General features: G+C 41.0%; 1 protein-coding gene across 3 annotated transcripts in view; it reads right to left on the bottom strand.

Annotated features, from left to right (window-relative positions):
* Nucleotides 1-18,175, bottom strand: part of CSNK1D (casein kinase 1 delta) — a 41,877-nt gene extending 23,702 nt beyond the window's left edge. For all 3 annotated transcript variants that reach the window (XM_067547103.1, XM_067547105.1, XM_067547104.1), the window contains exons 1-6: nucleotides 17,881-18,175; nucleotides 12,263-12,373; nucleotides 9,233-9,381; nucleotides 8,480-8,708; nucleotides 6,987-7,157; nucleotides 5,140-5,288 (exon numbers count right to left, since the gene is read on the bottom strand). In XM_067547103.1, coding sequence (XP_067403204.1) covers nucleotides 5,140-5,288; nucleotides 6,987-7,157; nucleotides 8,480-8,708; nucleotides 9,233-9,381; nucleotides 12,263-12,373; nucleotides 17,881-17,956 — 885 coding nt within the window. In that variant the 5' untranslated portion in view covers nucleotides 17,957-18,175. The remainder of the gene's footprint in view (nucleotides 1-5,139; nucleotides 5,289-6,986; nucleotides 7,158-8,479; nucleotides 8,709-9,232; nucleotides 9,382-12,262; nucleotides 12,374-17,880) is intronic.
* Between the last annotated feature and the right edge of the window lie 2,114 nt (nucleotides 18,176-20,289).

The following is a 20,289-nucleotide window of genomic DNA, read 5'->3' as shown; positions in this document are numbered from 1 at the left end:
GTTTGTTATTGCTCCTGTAAGCGCCCATCAAAACTATGGTATTGAATTTAATTTGTATTTCATTATAGCACCCAGATATTATAGTTGTGAGGGGGGTTGGCATATCAGAAGTGCTATCTAACAGATGTTCATTGTCATAGCATCTGGGTACCTCACAATAGTCACAAGTAACAGTAATTGCCTTCTTCCAAAAATTCAGAAGTTGACCTCACAAGCCTCAGAACGTGGCTTGATGGGAAAATACTAATTAAAGATCCGGCTGAACTTGATCTTACTTTGTACCCTCAAGCTGATCACACTCTGGCAGACTGCAGGAGGAGTGAGATTCAGAGGTGAAGGCACTTAATGGAGAACACCCTTTCCCTAGGTTTGAAAAATACAACACCAGAAACAACCCCATTGATCTTAGCCATCGTGACAGGACATAGAGGGAGACCAATCTTTAGGGTCCCATGTCACTCAAGACTTACATCAATCAGGACATAAAGTTGCATTCAGAAGTAATGCTATAGTATGAAATACAGGTATAATATATTCTTAGCAAATCACCGGCGCAAGAGCTGCACCATTTCATTCTCCCCAAGCTGAATCTGCTTGATACTCTCCAAGGGAATCTACAAGCAGAGGACATTGCAGTAATCTAGTCTTAAACTGAAAAGCATGGATCACCATTAGGTCAGCATCTGATGAGAAGCTGGGTTCAAGCTACTGCCAACTTTCCAAAAATCCAGGAGTAGGGCATTGATCAAGCAATATTCTAGACTTGCAAACTAAGTTATGTAACGTTCACAAATTTCTGTAGCTCCCATTCAATCGATAGAAAATGCCATTAAGATATCCTAACAGCTGATATGATCACATCACAGACAGCCTGCGAATATGTATAGCAATTCCATTCACTTATGTATCGCATCAACTTTTTCTGGCATTACCATAGGCTTTTATTTAGCACTTTTGTGCTCTTGAGGGTTTGAATAATGACAGCTAACCCTGTTTGTCCACATTCTCAGCTATCAACAAGCTTTCTTTTATTTTGTCTTCTGTGTATGCAACTCCATTCCTGAGCTGCTCTACAAAGCCAGCACCCTCTCGTCATATAAATCTCACTTGAAGACACACCTCTTTCTAGATGCTTAACAAACCCAGCTAACAAAATCACTGACTTATTTCACTTATGTAACTTATACTTTAAACTGCTCATCCATGCTGAAGGACTGAATGCTGAGATAGAGGGACATAAGAACACTAACGGAACCTGTGAATTGCTCTGGGGGAAATACATGAGGGGTTGAATGGTGAAGAATAAGTGTTTTACTTAAAATCCAACCATATAACAAGAAGCATTCGTTACCCCGCTGATCATTTTTGCTTACACCTTTTATCCCTTTTCTCCTCCCTTGATGATCTTTGGTGGGGGGTTTTTAGGTTATAAGCTGGGAAGGAAAAACTACATGAAAAGAACTGAAATAATAAAAGCTGAAGGCCAAGACCTCTGGGAAACCCCTGCTCAGACATTTAGCTGCTACTTGGAAATGCAAAAGATACCATTTAGCTGAAAGGAGTCTAACACCACTTTGCTGCTCAAGAAGGGCAACTGTGAAGATCTAAAGAACTATTGTCCAATATGCCAGCTCTCACATGTCTAAGTTATTCACTAAAATAATAAACTGACTATTTCAGCATCTGGATGAGCAGCAGCTGAGAGAGCAGGCACGTTTTGGAAGGAATTTCAGCACAATGGACCATATCTTCTCTATAGACCAGCTATTGGAGCGCTCAAGGGAATACAAATTCCCTTTATGCATTGTCTTCGTCGACTATGAAAAAGCGTTTGACAGTGTTGAGATCAATGCAGTGTTGAAAGCTCTCGCAAAGAAGGGCTTTGACACAAATTATATCAAATTACTAAAGGAAGCAAATTCTAACTGCACTAACAATATTATTCTGTTTCACATCCTCCGCCGCATCCCAATCAAAAAAGATGTGAAGCAAGGAGACACAATTTCACTGAAACTCTTCACAACCTGCCTCAAAATGGTAATGAGGCAGATGAACTGGAAGGGTGGAATCAACATCAACGGAGAGCAGTTAAATCATCTCAGATGTGTGGACGATATCATGTTGATTGCCAAAAACACTATCAAATTATAGAAAACACTACAAGAACTCAACACAAAAAGCAGCCAAGTCAGACTGAAAATGAACTGCTCCAAAACTAAATTCATGCGGTCTGATGACCTGCCAAAATCCCAAATAACAGTTTATGGAGAACGAATAGAATAGAATAGAAGAAATTGAACAGTGTCTACTTGGGCCAAGAAATTCATATGCACCATGATCAGGAAGGCGAACTCTCGTAAAGAAAGCAGACTGGTGTACATTTAATTCTATCAAGGATGTCCACCAATGAAAAATCAATAAGGTAACATGCGCCAAACTCTTCAACTCAACAGTATGGCCGGCAATGTTGCATGGGAGCAAAACATGAGCACTGACGAAGATAGAGGAACAACAACTGTCCGTCAGGGAGAGGGCGATGGAGAGAAGAATTCTGAGGATTTCAATCCATAAGCGAATCCCTAATGAAATTATCAGACTGCAGAGTGGAGTGCAGGACGTCATTGTTGAAAGCAAGTATAATAAAATGCGATGGGCTGGGCACATAGCTAGGCTCACTGATAATTGATGGACTGCAGTGGTCGTCAAGTGGTACCTGAGGGAATTGAAAGAATCACTTGGCCACCCTACAAAGAGATGGGAAGATTTTGTCGTGAAAAGCCATGGTCACAAATGGAGAAGGAAGGTCAAGAGAAGAATGGAAGATGTGTTGTGATTGGCACAATCTATTTGAGGGCTGAAGGACCAATTGATCAAGGTGATAAGCCTTGAAAGGCTAGGTCTATTTTTTCTATGTTTGGGAGGCACACAGCATGGGTACTAATATTATATAAAGTTTTTAAAATTATTTGTTTTTGTAGATGTTTTATAAGTTTGGGCAGTTTCCATTTTCTGATAACTAGATGCAGCCAATTTTCCTTTGACAGAATGATCTGACATTCATAGTAATGAAACTGGGATGGGCAGCATCAAGATCAGAAATTTTGTTTCAACAAATATCTTGAAGAAAAGTGGGATGGAGATCATCAGAATTAGAGCTACTATAGCAGAATTATATTGTTCCAAGCATTCCCCACATCTCTCCAGAGTGCAGCATTGATCAGGTGTCCCAAGAGCAACAGGCTATTCAAACTTTGAAAACTTTTTCTGTACAAAAGCAAAATAAAGACTCCAATAAATATTATTCTAATCAAAGGTGGTCAATCAAAAGGTTTCCTACTTATGGAAGGGCCATTTGAGCCAAATTTCTCCCTTGTGATCAATTATTTTCCTGTTCCTCCTACTTTAAGTATTAGACATCCATTACACTTTGGTACAGTGATTTCTAGTAATTACTGGGTATGTCTATGTTGCAATGTGAGCCTGGCCTCAGATTCAGGTTTGAGCCCAAATCACCATTCCATCTACAAACAAATCTCTCAGACTGGTGGTAACAATGGAGTAGTACCCTTTGTGGTTTATACACTCACATGCTCCTTGAGGAGGGCAAACTATAAGCACACAAGTCCGCAGGACAGTCTAGAAACCCCATTCTCTCAAAATCAGCAGTTACTTCAGGAACATCTTTTATCCCCACCACCTTGGGGCAAACCACACACCTGATTGCCTCAGAAACCTCTGCCACCATTTTACCCACAGTCGGCTTTCCATCACCAAACTGGTTTGTATTGAACCTTTAGCAGTCGGGGTAGGCAGTTTCCAGATGGCTATAGCAACCCACTTCTTGACCAGCAAGGATGGCCTCGCACATGTCTTTACACTGGCGGATTGGGCAAACTGTTCACAAAGCCCCAGAAATGCAGCTTTCTTCATGTGAAAGTTCTGGAACCACTGCTGGTCATCCCAGGTTTGCATGATGATGTGATCTCATCAGTCTGTGCTTGTGGCCCTGTGCCAGAAATGATTGTCTAAACAGGGGGTGCATCAGCAACTACACAGTGTCATGAGCAGCATCAGTTAGTGTAAGTCTGCCAGGCCTAGATTCTACTTCTGCTCTGCCTCTTCCTCGATCATAATCTCTTTCAGTTGCCTTTGGTGGACCAAAAAATGCCACCACAATGTCCACCAGTGCTCACAGAGCTCTGCCTGTTTCTTGACACAGGAGTGAAAGCAAAAGCAAGAGAAGTTCTTGAAAAGATGCTTCCTCCATCTCGCTGGATCCAGCAGCTGGGATTACACAGACCAAAAAGACAGCTCGGCAAGACATGTTGGCGGGCTGTTCAAACTTCCTATTATGTGCAGGGTGGACAATCAAGTTTTCCCACAGTGCACCACAGTCAAAGGCCTAGAGCAGCCACATTTCACAAAGGCACTAAGGAGTCTGGGATATTGCTGGTTTCACTCGGGTCTATATGCTGCAGTGTGCATGCCAAAGCCCCAAATTCAAGATCAGGTTAGGAAATCTTAACATAGGGTTAACAATCAATGTAGACTCTCAAGGTGTGGGTTCTCTAATCTAGGGTCAGCTAACTTGAGTCCACTAACCCTAGACTTACATTGCAGTGCACATATGCTATGACCCCAGAGAGCAACAGAAATTACATTTAATTCTTTACACTGAAAATCTAACACATTTTCAGCTACAAGTTGAGGAATAAATTTACTAGAGTTTCAATAGTGATCTCATTTGAAAATTAACAGTTTACCACCTATTAATTCATAATGGGAAGTTCCAATTCCTCTTAAGATCTTATTCTTAGGTAAGGAATGTACCAGTGGATTTGAACATCTCAATATTTCTTCACGCCAATGCCCACTCTCTCTCTCTCTCTCTTTACTAAAGAAATGAAGAGGCACTGTAGAAAATCAGCTTCTTCAAGCTTACGGCTTGCACTCAAACACCAAAAGAAAACAGGGCCTTCAGAAGTGTTTTTTCAACACAGCAGTCTTGGGTAGCACAATCAAAATATACACTGTTAGTAATGACATCAGAAACTTTATATATATAGCAGCTATCCTAAATAGAATAATTTGATTTTTCCAATGGCCTCTTTGAGTAAGTCAGCAATGTTCTCTACTTACAAATTTGAGCATGTTCCAGTCAAACACATAGTCATAGGAGAAGCCTTGTCGATGGAATAGGTTTCTGAATAACTGTCTTAGATAAGAATAGTCTGGTTTGTCATCAAAACGCAAGGAGCGGCAGAAATTCAGGTATGTAGCAAACTCAGCTGTAACAAGAGAAATCTAGTTTACTAGCTTCATATACACTTTTAAATAATTGTTCCAAAATTAATGTACTGTTTTCTGGGACAGCACAATTTTATCATCCTTTTCTACGTGTAACACTATCTTCCCAATTCCTTCAGACACATCAAGCAAACAAAAAGATGCAGCACCATTTTAGTTGCCAACTTATTAATTTTTCCTGCCCTTTGGGGCAACTGTAATATTTACACTGCCAAGTCTACAGACATTCTAAAACCTAAACATCATTAAGATTTGGTTCAAGAGTATAAATGTCACAGAATCCTCTGAATGAAAGGAAAAGTGAAACCACAATGCTGGGACTTGAAAGGGACATTACTGTGTCTCACTGGCATCTATGAATTTAAATACAAAATGAGGCACAGCCTGCACCTACTTAAAGGAAAAAAACATGGGGAATGTTTAAAAAATTGAATAAGCCACACTGAAATCATGTAGTATTTCGGATTTTTTTAAAATACCTTAAGTGTCTTGGATTCTTATATAGATATAAATTAACTATAACTCTGAATATTGTTGTTTTATGCAATAAATGATATACATATACACAGAGTGGCAGAGTTAATGTTGCTTGAGAACTTTAGTCTGATAGCTTCTCATTTTAATATTCTCAACAATAATGTTGTATTAACATAGCTTTATGTTTCTTTAAAATCAAATGCAGACAACTCAAAAGAATGGTACAGAGAAGGTAGATCAGGAGCTTCTATTCTCTCTCTCTCGTAACACAAGAACAAAAGGACATTCAATTAAATTGAAATGTGGCGAAATTCAAAACAGATGAAAAGTAATATCTTTTCACACAGTTCGAAATGTGGAAATATCACCACAGGTGGTTGTTGATGCCAAGAACATAGTTGGATTCAAAGACTGGACATTGAAATGGATAACAAGAATGTTAGCATTCAATAAAAATGTAAACAAACTGCAGGAAACATAGAACCTTGTGTGTCAGGGTTTAAATTGATTTTTAACTGCTAGGGATTAGGAAGATATCTAATGTTTTGGTGTGGGGTGTGATGGAGCAGATCAAATGTGAGGGAAAATATGATCCTAATGAAAGGTTTATTGCATCTTCTTCTGGGGCATCTGATGTTGGCCACTGTCAGAGACAGGATACCGGATCAGATGGACCATAGATCTGATCCTGTATGGTAATTCCTATGCTCCATGTTCCCAAGTAAAGCTGGTGCTATTAGTGCATCTGACTTTGCAATCCTGCTCATTCAAATAAAGGCATAAAAACTTGGAACTGGTCAATTCTTATAGACAATTATTTTTGTCTGTCACAAGGTCTGCATACAGCACAGCATTTTTACAAGAGCACAAAATATGATAAAAGTACAGAGTCAGGAGACCTGGAGAGCTAGCTTTCAATTCCCAAGTCCCAATAATTGCACATTCAAAAAATAAAAAATTGAAGGTGAGGAGAGCTGTTCAAGGGACAGAGACAGGTCCCAGCAAGCGTGAACATTTAGCCCAGGAGTTTGATAAGCCTACTCATGAACAGATGTCAGAATAATCACTAAATTAATATAACTTAAACACTTAAATAGAGATAAGACCTATCATTCAATGTCAGCCAAGTTTAAAAAAAAAAAAAAAAAAAAAAAAAAAAAAAAAGCTAACTTTGTAAATACACCACAAAAAGTATAACTTACAAGGATATCCTTTACACAAAACCTCAATGGGTGTAGACATTTTCTTTTCGCTGATACGTTCATATTTCTGTCTTTTTGTTGCTGCCTTCAGTCCCTGCCAGGGGAGGGAGCCCAGGTTAAAATACATCAGTACATAGCCCAAGGACTCCAAGTCATCTCTGCGAGACTGCTCTACAAGAGTATAAAAGTGGAGTTGTTAGTTTTGACATTCTGGTGTGAAAATAGAAAAAATGTTTATGCAAAAAACTGTCATTGAAACCCTTACAAATACATAAGATGTTGTTAAAGGTCAGTAAGTTCACCTTAAACTTGCCAATAACTAGAAAAAGTTACCACTCTTGCAGTTATCCAAAAACTTGCTAATTCTTTGGAACCAGTTTCCTTTTTCTATTCCCACCTACAGACATGAGCCTAAAGAAATCACACACCTAGGCCAACCTCACTGCACAAACCAGGGGGCTCCCTTGCATTCCTCCATTCCCCATCATGAGCTCCCTCCTTCCATCCCCTTCTATGTGTGCCATCCTTCCATCCCCTTCTATGTCCAATAACTCTCTGTAACCTACCTTTGTGCCAAGGGTGCCAAGTGCACCTACATACTTATCTCCTGCACCCATGCCAGGGCTTTGTGTGCCTTCTTCCCCACCTCACTCCTCCTCCCCCCCCCCCCCAATTGTTATTTCTTTTCTTTCTGACCGGATTCAGGGTGTCAACATCTTAAACTCTATTGAGAAGATGGCTAGAAATGAGATAGATGTATCATGCTAGAAGGTGTTAAATGGTGCTATCAACCATTTATTTGATTTATAGACAATTGCAGAGGGCCTGAATTTGTGGCTCTGCTAAATAGAAGGCAGGGATTCTGTGTGCCTACCCCTACTCTCCATTTGCCTCCTTTCCTAGTTTTCGAATTTTCCCAGGGGCATGAACAAAAATAAAAATTTGGCCACTTTTGGAGGAGCGAGGAGAGCTCGGTGGCTGGGGTGGGGGAGGGAGCTCTCTCTCCCTCTCCCTGTGTCCAGAGGAACCGGCTCTCCCCTCATGGCCCTGGAGCCGGAGGAACTGTCAGCTCCCGACTCAGGGCTTGAGGAGCTCACTCTCCCCAGCCTGGCCCCAGAGGAGTTCTGTGTCCCTGTCAATGGAGGGGCCCATGCCCCTGCTTGTCCCCTCGGCGCATGCCCCGAATTTTCCCCCAAAGTCAACAGGGCTCTGCCCATTGCTGCCTAGAAACATTCCCTGAAATTTTGAAGTTTATTGGATGAAGCATTCTAAAGTTATTGCATGACAAATAGACTGGCAGCATCAAGTTGAGTGTAAGGCCTTGCAAGATAAGCCAGTTAATAGTAATATGAATTCTCTTTCAATGCATCAGTTACACACAAAAAAATCTGCTTGCTAAAAGGATTTATCCCAACTGTATATTTCATTGACTGACGACTCAAAATGTCAGATAGCTTTCTGTCTAGCAAAATGTGTATCTTCTTCCAGCTCACCAATTCCAAGATGTGTGTTTATAGATGCATAACGGGCAGTTCCTGTTAAGTTTTTATTTTCACGATATGGAATGTGCTGGTGAGTACGAGCATCCCGATACTTCTTGGCTAACCCAAAGTCTATGATATAGACCAGATTGCCTTTCTTTCCCAGACCCATCAGGAAGTTATCAGGTTTCACATCTCGGTGGATGAAGTTCTTAGAGTGGATATATTCAATCCGACTAATCTAGATTCAGAGGAGAAATTAATTCAAGAGACATTGTACATGAATTTCTGTTACTAAAAACATGATCTTAAAAACAGACAAATTTCCTTACCTATCATTAAAATCTCAGATTATTAAAAGAAATGCAGTTTGCAAACAGAGATAGATATGAAAACAATATAGTGAAAAGTAAACTTTCTCCGGTTCTCTAATGTTAGTAAATGTCACTTTTATTTCTAGTCAGCTTCACTTTCTGGCTCTTTAGCATTAGCACAATGTAACAATGCCTGGGTAATAAACAATTTAGAAGAATATTTAAATTCCAACAAAAACTGTTTTAAACATTCAGCACAATTATTGATTTAAAGTTTTGCATTTATAAAAATAAACCTAATTTTGAGTCTTACAACCTTTAAAAAAAAAGATCGCAAACCCCATCACCTCTGAATTTCTGACAAGGAATATAGGTGAGTAAAATCTCTTTTTGAAAACTTTAATATGCCAACTAGATTTCATCATCAAAGAACTTCAAAGCCATTTCCTACCATTTGGTCAGCAAGTAACAGGACTGTTTTCAGACTGAATTTCCTTGAACAAAAATTGAAGAGGTCTTCAAGGCTTGGTCCCAACAATTCCATCACCATTACATTGTAATCTCCTTCAGCTCCACACCATTTAATGGTGGGAATACCCACTAGAACAGAGAAAAATAGTTTATTCACAGTGCTTTTCATCTGAGTTTTATAGGTCATTTATGTGGACCTTCAAGACCCTTGAGAGAATTAAAAACCACATTCTTTTGCAAATTTTAAATATTCACGAGGGCTATGTTGTGTTTCCAGTGATGCATAACATTTTACACTACATTGAGGCTTTTTGAGAACATAAACCTAACATTTTCCAGAAGGACTACCACCAAATTTCTAGCAGGAGATATCTAAACCAGCATCTTCCTCTTTCAAAAAAGAACCGACACACATTTTACGCTTAGCATGTAAACCCATGCTTTGTTGGGTCAGGGCCTTACACAACATTTCACATATATTAAACCTCACACAGTTCCTGTGAGGGAGGTGAATAGCTCCATTATACACATGGGAGTGTGTGACATCTAAGTGATTTGAGCAGTCATAGAGACCGTGCTTGTCAGAACAAGCTTTAGAACTCATTTTACTGGCTTCTAGAACCATGATCATAGAATCAGAGTTGGAAGGGACCTCAGGAGGTCATCTAGTCCAACCCCCTGCTCAGAGCAGGACTAACCTCAGCTAAATAATCCCAGCGAGGGTTTTGACAAGCCTCATCTTAAAAACCTCTAAAGATGGAGATTCCACCACCTCCCTAGGTAACCCATTCCAGTGCTTCACCACCCTTCTAGTGAAAACGTTTTTCCTAATGTCCAACGTAGACCTCCCCCACTGCAACTTGAGACTGTTGCTCCTTGTTCTGTCACCTGCCACCACTGAGAACATCCTAGCTCCATCCTCCCTGGAACCCCCTTTCAGGTAGTTAAAGGCTGCTATCAAATCCCCCTCATTCTTCTCTTCTGCAGACTAAACAAGCCCAGTTCCCTCAGCCTCTCCTCATAAATCTTGTGCTCCAGCCCCCTAATCATTTTTGTTGCCCTCCGCTGGACTCTCTCTAACTTCTCCACATCCTTGTTGTAGTGGGGGGCGCAAAACTGGACACAGTACTCCAAACGCAGCCTCACCAATGCCGAATAGAGGGGAATGATCACTTCCCACGATCTGCTGGCAATGCTCCTAGTAATGCAGCCCAATATGCTATTAGCCTTCTTGGCAACCAGGGCACACTGCTGACTCATATCCAGCTTCTTATCCACCGTTACCCACAGGTCCTTTTCTGCAGAACTGCTGCCTAGCTCGTCGGTCCGCAGTCTGTAGCTGTGCATGGGATTCTTCCGTCCTACGTGCGGGACTCTGCACTTGTCCTTGTTGAACCTCATCAGATTTCTTTTGGCCCAATCCTCCAGTTTGTTTAGGTCCTTCTGTATCCTATCCCTACCTTCCAGGGTATGTACCACTCCCCCTAGCTTAGTGTCATCTGCAAACTTGCTGAGGGTGCAATCTACCCCATCCTCCAGATCATTGATGAAGATGTTGAACAAAACCGGCCTCAGGACCGACCCCTGGGGCACCCCGCTTGTGACCGGCTGCCACCTTTATCGTGATAAAGATATTTCTGCGCTTAGTGTCTGAAGTGGATTTTATTTATTTATTTACATATTTCAGATGCTTCCTCCCACTCCCAATGCAATATACCCCTTGCTACTCTGTAAATTTGTGCCATAGTAACAGTGCTGTAAGAGAACTGTTATGTTCTATCTCCATCTTATAAAAATTATGGGCTGTGCTGGGTTTGTCTACATAGGGACACTCAGGAAAATTAAGCCAAACTAAAATATAAAGAGAATTAGTTCAACCATATTAAACCTCGTGTGGACACACTTATTCAGATTTAAAGTGGCACTATATTGCAGTTTAATTAATTTCGGAAGGGATGAAGTTTCACGAATCTATTGTAAATTCACATATTTAGTTTAAATTAATTTTCCCAAGTGCCACCTGCAGACAAGCCCTTATTTTAGTGGTTACTTAGCCTTCAATTATCATTTCTCCTTACACAGTGCCTGCTACCCAAGGATTTCAAAACACTTCTTTACAAAAAAAATTCTGTGAGTTAAACATTTTATTTTATTAAAATTATGTTAAGAAAGTTAACCTTATGCACAAATAAGAACTCAAGTCAGGAAAGGCAAAATTAAGGTTGAACTAACAATTTTAACTCTGCCTACTTGCAAATATGAATTACCATACAATCTTCAATTACATGATCACATGCTTATTTCTCAAACAAATATATGGGTTACATAGCTACATGTACAGTGCAACCTTCCTTTGGTACAATTCAAGGGATGAAGCAGTTAGCAACAAAACTAAGTTGACTATAAATTTAGGCCCCAAACCTCTGTTGGGACCTGCTAGCATAATCCACTGTGCCTTGACAGCATCCCACTGAAGTCAATAAGACATCAGTATTTTTACCTATCATAGGATGGCATGTGGCAGCTACTAAAATTCATGTCCTACTCCTCCTCTTAGGAGGTCAAAATTATTTAAGTAGTGAGGAAATTCCCCCAGTCTAGTTCTAAGAAACTAAAAATGCAGAAGTGAGAATACTTGTTGTTGGCATCTTTGGTGATTTTTTTTCTGTTTATAGAAATTAATTCATGTTCTGTCTGAAGGTCATTTTTGGAGGTAAAAACTTGACATTTATAAAACTCAAAGCATTTAAGGTGGAAGAACATCAGAAAACTTTAAAAGCCTACAACCACTTATTTAAACATTTTTTAAAACTGAACAGAGAAAAAGTCATATTTTCACATTTTTCTGAATTGTGTTGACTAGATTAGCTAATGGTAGTGTTGGGTGCAAATCAACTAACAGAGAAAAAATGTAGGAAACCTCCCCATCTCCAGAAGGGTACTTGAATATTAATATATCTGATATCTATGAATACAGTCAAAAATACTCTCTTATGAAACTTAAGTTTACCTCCTCCTTGCATCATTTTGTAGATTTTACTCTCTATGTGGAGCTGAGGATGTTTGGTTTTCACACATTCCAATTTGATGGCAACTTCCTCTCCTGCAGCAATGTCAGTTCCTAAGAATAGAAAAGGACAGTCAATATCAAATTGCAAGAAAAGCAAGATATTTCCTTCCAGTTGTGTTTCCAGTATGGAGATTGATAATTTCAATTAAACAAGACACTGACAAACTATCTATAATGATCATGTGACAGACTGACACTATCCTGATTGAACCTCATGGAATTAAGATAAATTTTATTGAGTTAGGGCTAATACCCTTGGAATAAAATGCAATTGTGGCATTATATATGCCTTCTGCAGTACTTCTTCCATTATTAGTCTTTTGAAGCCACCCCACTGAAGAGGTACCCATATACTAGTTCAAACCGGATTCTCCATTCACCAAGAGATAACTAAAGGGTTTTTGGATAAACAGGCTAGTTTTAAACTGGCTTGTGGCCTTTTTCCTGATCCAGTAACCAGACAGGACCTCTGGTCTTTGGAGGGCCCCAAACCTTGGGGTAGGGTTGCAACGACTTGACCTACTGAGGCGCATGAGACTGGGTGTTTGTTCTGAGCTGAAACTGTGATGAACTGGTTACCACAAGGAATCCCACTGGGTCTGGGGGAGGGGCGTGGTTTGAAGAACTGCTCCTGCCAGAATCCATGTTAGGGTGAACCCTGGTAAGCTTGTTAACGAGCATATAGGTTTTTTATTGTTTTTAATATTTACTCTGTATTGTCTTTAATGTTTTCTCTGTAATGCTTTTTATCTGAAGAATAAAGTGGGCTTGCATAGTAAGTGCTGTGTGGTATCTAATAACTTTAGCAATTGCCCGTTAACTGTTTCTGAAGAGAAAGCAAGCAGGTGTTCTTAGGCAAACTGTCTGTGCTGGGAAGAACAGTGAAGGGAAGGAACTGTGTAGCCCAGAAAATACCCTGGTCAGAAAGGAGAGGGATGCAAATTTCCACCCAAGAAAGACAACAGCTGGGGAGCAGGAAGCATGAGAGTAAATACTGGTGCAGTTGCCCTCAACTGTGACAGGTCAAAACTAACTTAATTTTTTTAAAATTTAGCTCTCTAGTATTCTCTACTTATATTTCTTTATTAATAACTCAAGATTGTCATGACAGAAAATATTGAAAAATAAGTATCACTAATTTTTTTTTTTTTTAATATTTCAGGTTTATGATTAAAATTAGATAGTTGAAAGATACTGACACCTACAAAAAAACTGGTTTTAGAGCCAATATGTATTAGATATTGAAGGCTATGACATCAAAGGTTGCTATGCTATATTAAAGTCTACAAGTGGGTGGGTGTAAGTCTTCTTTAGAATGTAAACTCTGCATGTTTCAAGAGTCCCATTATATGTGGTCTATACTCCATTAATGATTCAGCTATATACAGATTTATATTTCATGCTGCTACTCTGCATGTCAAATACAGGTTAAAAGGAAAACCTTTGTTATCTGATTATGCACCATCTTCTCTGTTCCTCCTCTAAGTGAAACTACATTTCTATGAATCATTCTAGGATGAAGACTACCTAGAGGAAGAATAAATGTCACCAGCCACTTTGTAGCCATCTCTTGCTGTAAGATGGATCTAATTTGTGTTCTGAACAGGTAAGAAGCTTATCTTGATTTCTGGTGGTAGAGAGTTCCACAGGTCAAAGTCCTTCCTTTCATAACCTGGACTGACTATTATACCACAGGCTCGGTTAGCCACAATAGCTTTGTAGTTTGTATCACTGATTCAAAAAAGGATAGTTTCTAGCCAACTGAGAACTTAGAGGTAAGACCATTAGAATCTGGAAAAGAAGATCAGCAATTTGATGAAGAGCCAGTACAGGGCACTGAGCAATGGAGTGATATGCTCTTAATTTATCCCAATCAAAGAAAAACTGAAATTGGTAAATTAGATCACTTGCAGTTTTCATGTGGCCTTCACAGTCAACCCTAGGAAGACACAAGCGCAGTAGTGGTTTTAAAAAAAGCACTGACCAACATGGCTAAGTTCCCATATGAAAGGAAAGGCCTTCCTGTAGACTGGATACTGAGGTTGCACTGATCATTCCCCAAATGGACTCAATCACTCAACATTTACCCCAGCTAGTGCATGGCAACCACCACCCCTTCAAGAAAGAAATGCTGAAAATAGTATTAAAAAAATGATACTGGTTCTGCAAATAGGCATGAGCCTAATGCTCAAATGCCAAACAGATTATTCTGCACACATGCAGACCGATTTCCCAAGAGAACTGCTAGCCAGCCATGACTCCGGACCTGCATGGCTCAAGGGGACATCTTTAGCCATCGAAAAAGAGCAACATTCTGGCACTGAGTTCAAACCGTGCTAGAAATCTGAATTAAAAAAAAAGCAGGCATAGTGCTACAATTTGATTCTGTCAAAGAGTTTTTTTGTTATTTTGGGAAAATTTAATCTGAATACAGCCAAAAATTCAGATGACACTCAAACTATTATTGAAAAGAAATTACACAAACAAATGCCTGCTGGGAGGGAGGGGAAATTAGGGAGTGGAGAGGCAATGATGGAGTGGGGTTTGGAGCTGCAGTGAATGGAGGGCAAAATGAGAAGGAGTGGTGTGACCCAGTATGGCCATTCTTATGTGAGGAGACACGCTTGGAGGTGTGTCATGGAGGTGGGTGGAAGGAATTAGAAGTGGAGGGCACCCGTTAGCCCCACATTCTCCTTTCCTGTAGGTGTGCTGGGATCAGAGGGGGGGCAGAGCCCTTCTCTCTGGCCCAATGAGAGCCGGCATCCGGGGAAGTCCTGCACCTCTGAAGGAGGTCTGAACCCCTCTCTCTTGACTCCCATATGAGTCAGGGCTGTCCCTCTGAAATGGTCTGAGATCCATTTCATACACCTCATGCAAGCCTGAATTTAACCCTAACCCTATCCCTAAGAGTGGGAGATGAGAACAGACATGATGGGAGCATGCATGAAGCACACCTGTCTTCTAAAGTGCTCATGGCTAAACAGGACAGGAAATAAATGGTGACCTGGAAATGGGGGAAGGGTGGACTCTATGTTGTGTGAGAAGTGAGGGGAGGTGAGAGATACTAATCTTCTCTCATGTGCTTTAAAGTTATTGTACCACCATGTAATAATAGAACTGTCAAGTTTTTGGGATGCAGACCAAGGGCAGGTCTACACTACAAATTTGTATCAGCACACCTGCACCGATGCAGCTGTGCCACTGTAGCACTTCTGGTGAAGACAGCCTAAACCGACGGGAGAGAGCTCTCCTGTTGACTTAATAACTTCATCTCCCTGAGAGGCAGTAGCTATCATAGAAGATTAGGGTTGGAAGGGACTCCAGGAGGTCATCTAGTCCAATCCCCTGCTCAAAGCAGGACCAACCCCAACTAAATCATACTAGCCAGGGCTTTGTCAAGCCAGGCCTTAAAAACCTGTAAGGATAGAATGCACTAAGCGGCTGAGAAAGAACTGCTGACTCCTTTCTGAAAAGTGTCATTTGAGAGGGTCTATTTCCTCCACACTCAGCAGGTTACCTTAAACTCCCAGCACAGCAGATCCTGTAATTGTAGTGAAGGAAGAGAAGGCATGCAGAGGAGGGGTACAGGGTGTGTGTATGGAATCAAAATCCTAATCTAAAATTTGATTGGAATTTTTAAAATCTGCTGAGTGAATATTAAAAGCCATTATTGGTTAGGTAGTGAACTAGTTTCAAAAGGATTTTAAAAGTTGTTTTAGCTAAGTTACGCCTTATTTATCCTGGCTTCACAACTCTGAGAAGAAACTAGTTTTAAAAATTGTTTTCCCAACATGGAGGAAAAAACAACATGTTGACGCAGCTCATATTTTGTTTCTTTTTCAACATTTACACAAACAATGCCTATCCTAGGCTGCAGGCACTCTACCAGGTAACTGAATATGCAAACATAATAAAACTAAGAATTGTTATTCATAAAAACATCACATGCCAGCTCCTGAAAAACAAACTAAAAAAAAACAAAAACAAAAAACCAGATATCCTTCCCCCCCAAAAAGTCCACATCCCTTAATACTGAAACTCTTCCTAGATGTCTGCCAAAACATCATGCTTGTTAAGATGAGTTCAAATTAGTTGGTTATTCTGAACCAAAAAAGGGGGCACCTCATGCAGAATGTACTGCAAACAACTCTACGGGATTGTCTAGGCTAGGAAATATGGGACTAATACTTCACTTGTGCAGCTCCACCAGTACAAGCTCTAGTCACTAGTGTAGATAGGAATGACAAGCACTGGGTTGCTCTCCTCCCTCTACCATCACTACCAGAGGTGGAATTGTAACAGTGGAGAATTACAAGTCTGAATATAGTACAAGAACTCCAATTCAAATGCCTCTACTGATCTCAGCAATGGCAGTACTGCATGTTGAGAGGCACAATCTCTTAGGTAGGCAGGCCCCAAAACACCTAACTAAAAAACAGCACCTTAAACTCCACCCAGAAACCCGTAGGTAGCCAGTGCAGATTCTGGAGCATTGGTATCACATGTGCATAACAACACATACCGCCTTCTTTATCTTTCTAAATGAATACATTAATAGAGCCAGAGAATCCCGATTTGTCTATATATACTGGTGTAGACCTTCAACTAGAAACATGGAGATTTCATTACACATATGTTCTGTTCAAGGATAATCAACTATCAAGGATAATTAATTGCCTGTGAACAAGTGATTCTAGTTTATAAACTATTTCTGAGTAACAGCTGTCCATTGCAATAAGAAATATTATAATGCAGAAAAGTAAATTTATTTGTTTACAGATGAACTTATTGCAGCTCACACACACAAATCAATTATATTATTTTTAATCTAGGTGGCTACCATTTCCCAGGAGTGACTGCAGGAAAAATATGTGTTTCTGTCTTACCTTTGGAAGGCTACTCCAATTTTTGTAAACAGGCACCTGTGCTAACATGCTATATATACATTTTTTTTCACATTCTGTAACTGGCATGTTAGACAAGCATCTAATTTCAAACGTTGGAGTACCCTTCCAAAGATAAACATCCAGAGAATTTTTCTTCACAAGCCATTCAAAATGTGTTAAAAAGATGCAATTTCTCAGGTTTGTTATGATTTAAATTATTAACAGAATCCAGAGGCCCCAGTCAGAACCACTGTGATAGGTGCTGTGTAAACACAGAAAAAAGACAATCCCTGCCCTGAAGAGCTCATACTTAAGACTGAGTGAGTGGGATACAGAAGAGTAAACTAGTCACATAGGCCAACTATGTTATAATGCAGCGGCTCTCAACCTATTTTTTCCCCAGTACCAGTCGGGTCAGGTCAAGTACCACTAGCACTGACCCGAGTGGTACTCGAGAAAAAAAAAGGGGAAAAAGAAAAAAAAGTTTCCTGAGATTTGGAGCATTTCTTTGGCAGCAGAACAGCTCTGAAGGCACCAGAGGATGAACTCACCCCCTACTCCCACTCTCAGCGCAGAGACACTTCCAAAACCTCGCACAGAAGGGGTAGCCCACACCCTCAGACACCGCAGAGACAGAAAGTCGCAGGACTAGGTCCCGCGCCCACTCCTCACCTAGGTAAATATCCCCGAAGGAGCCACTCCCGATCTTCCGGCCCAGCCGGTATCGGTTCCCGACTCTCAGCTCCATGGCGGCGGCCCAGTTCGGCTGCTCTTTCCCCGCAGCTTGGCTAGGCTAATGCCACTTCAGAGGCAGGCAGCTCCTGTCACCATCGCAGCTTCTGCTCCCGATGCTCAGTACCAGTGAGGCGAACGGGCGACGGTGCTCCGGGGTTGGATGGACACGGATTCCCCAGAGTCCTGGATCCTCCTCAGCGTCTCCGGGCCGGAGCCGCCATATTCTGTGACCTCACTTCCCTAGCAACGGGGTGGGGTGGGGTGGGGAGGGAGGAGGAGGAGGAGGAGGAGGCGGGGCGTCCGGGGGTGTTTTTTTCGTGGCGGGACTGTGGGGGGCCGCAAGGGGGGAACAGGGGAGGGATAAGTAGCTGCTGTGTGTACGGTGCAAAGGGGACGATATACGCATGTGTTTTGGGGCCCTCGAGTGGCCGGGAATCAGCCCCCTTCGTCAGAGCGCCGACCGCAGCCTGTCCAGGCTTGCAGACGCATCTCCGAAGAAGGCCTCTAGCCCCGGCTTCATCGCTAATAGACCGGAAGCGTCAGCCTGGCTACAGAAACTGTAAAAGCCAGGTAGCTCTCTGTGCCAGTCAAAGGCTCCTAGATGCCTTAGCCCTTCCCCCATTCAGACTCCTACTAGAACTACTTAATGGCACCCTTCTCCTACTGCACTGCACTGCAATAATCACAACCTTCCTCTAAAAGGTTAGAACCCACTGGAAATGCTACACCTGAAGTTTTGCAAACAGATGCTGCATGCTACACAGAAACTCTGTCAACGGCTACCAGTCCAGGCTAGGATGATTTTCCTGCTCATCAACATCCCAAAAAGATGAGGGGGAAAATGGCAGCAGCTGTAACTTGTTACCAGATCTGACATGGACTAAAATGCCAGTAGAACTGGAAAAAATAGAGAAACAGAAAAAAACATTTAGGGGTATTGAACAACTTCCATATGAGGCAAGATTAAAAAGACTGGGACCATTTAGCCTGGAAAAGAGAGTGAGGGGGGATATGATAACAGTCTATAAAATCATGAATGGTGTGGAGAAAGTGAATAAGGAAGTGTTATTTACTACTTCATGCAACACATGAACAAGGCATCAACCAATGAAAGTGCTTTACAAACACTGTTTTCAATTGCATGAAAACATCCAGTTTACTTTAAGCTTTAACAAATAATGCTATTGATCCGAAACTCATCTGGAGGTAAGTTTTCTTTATATAACTAGCTCAAAGATAGGTGCCTTCAGGCATGATACAAGAGTGGAGTTTCCTTCAGATATGTAAGTCTATACATAATATTTGTCTATACTATTAAATAATTCATGTGGGAGGTATTATGCAGTTCATTGCAGAACTCTGGGTTATGGTTTGTGTGCTGTTTGACTTCAGTGGGGCCAGGGTTTCACTCTATGGGAGTGTTGCCACTGACATAAAATGGGACTAGGATTTCACCCCTAATGATGAGCATCTTGGGGCAGGGTTTACCCTCGCGTGGGGTGTCACAATGGAAGTCTGAAGTTACATGTGAACAAAAATATGCAATCGTCAAGTCTAGTTGCATTCCCCAAATTGAGAAATCCAAAAAGTAAATACTATGTAAATGACAAAAAACAAATGTATAGTTTTCCAAGTTTGTGGCCTTAATAATCTGGATGCTCTTCCAGAGTTGATTGATTTAAATCTAAGACCCTGTCTACACTTGCCTCTGAGATTCGGCGGCAGTCGACAGGCGTTACGCAAGCTACGCAAAAAAACTTGCATAACTCCCGTCGACTTCTCTGCTCCTCTTCTGTGCGCCGTCTTCATTGCACTGCGCCGACGGGAGCCGCGTTCCCGTCGATGCAGCGCTACGCCACTTGTGAAAGTGGTCTTATTACGTCGATTTTTGGATCGACTGAGCGGGTTTTCACTGACCGCTCAGTCGATACAGAGAAATTGATCTGACGGCGGTGACTTTGCCACTGTCAGTGTAGCCATAGCCAAAGTGATTTAAATTACTATGAAGGAAACTTAGAGAGATCACAGATTTTAATCATGTTTACATTTGTACTTTTAAATTATTTTCCTAAAGAAAGTTTTCTCATTAGTTGCTAACCATTATAACATGTTTATTTGGAACTATATAGAGAGCTTTTACACTAAATTTGGTGTTCCTTTTACTAACCATGAGGTTACATTGTAGCTATACACATTTATTTAAGTGACATAGCATGCAAATTTCTGTTTGCTAAAGTGACTTTCCTGCTGAATAATTTTTCTGTCATTCTGCTTCTTCCAGATCTAAGGAAAAATGAAGACAAGCTGAATCATCATCAGCGAACTGGGCTAAAGTAAGACAGTTTC

Source organism: Emydura macquarii, unplaced genomic scaffold (genome assembly GCF_026122565.2).
Source record: "Emydura macquarii macquarii isolate MOO-44397 ecotype Brisbane River unplaced genomic scaffold, CSIRO-AGI_Emac_v2 contig_1230, whole genome shotgun sequence".
NCBI classification, from domain to species: Eukaryota; Metazoa; Chordata; order Testudines; family Chelidae; genus Emydura; species Emydura macquarii.
This window is presented reverse-complemented; position numbering and strand designations above follow the sequence as displayed.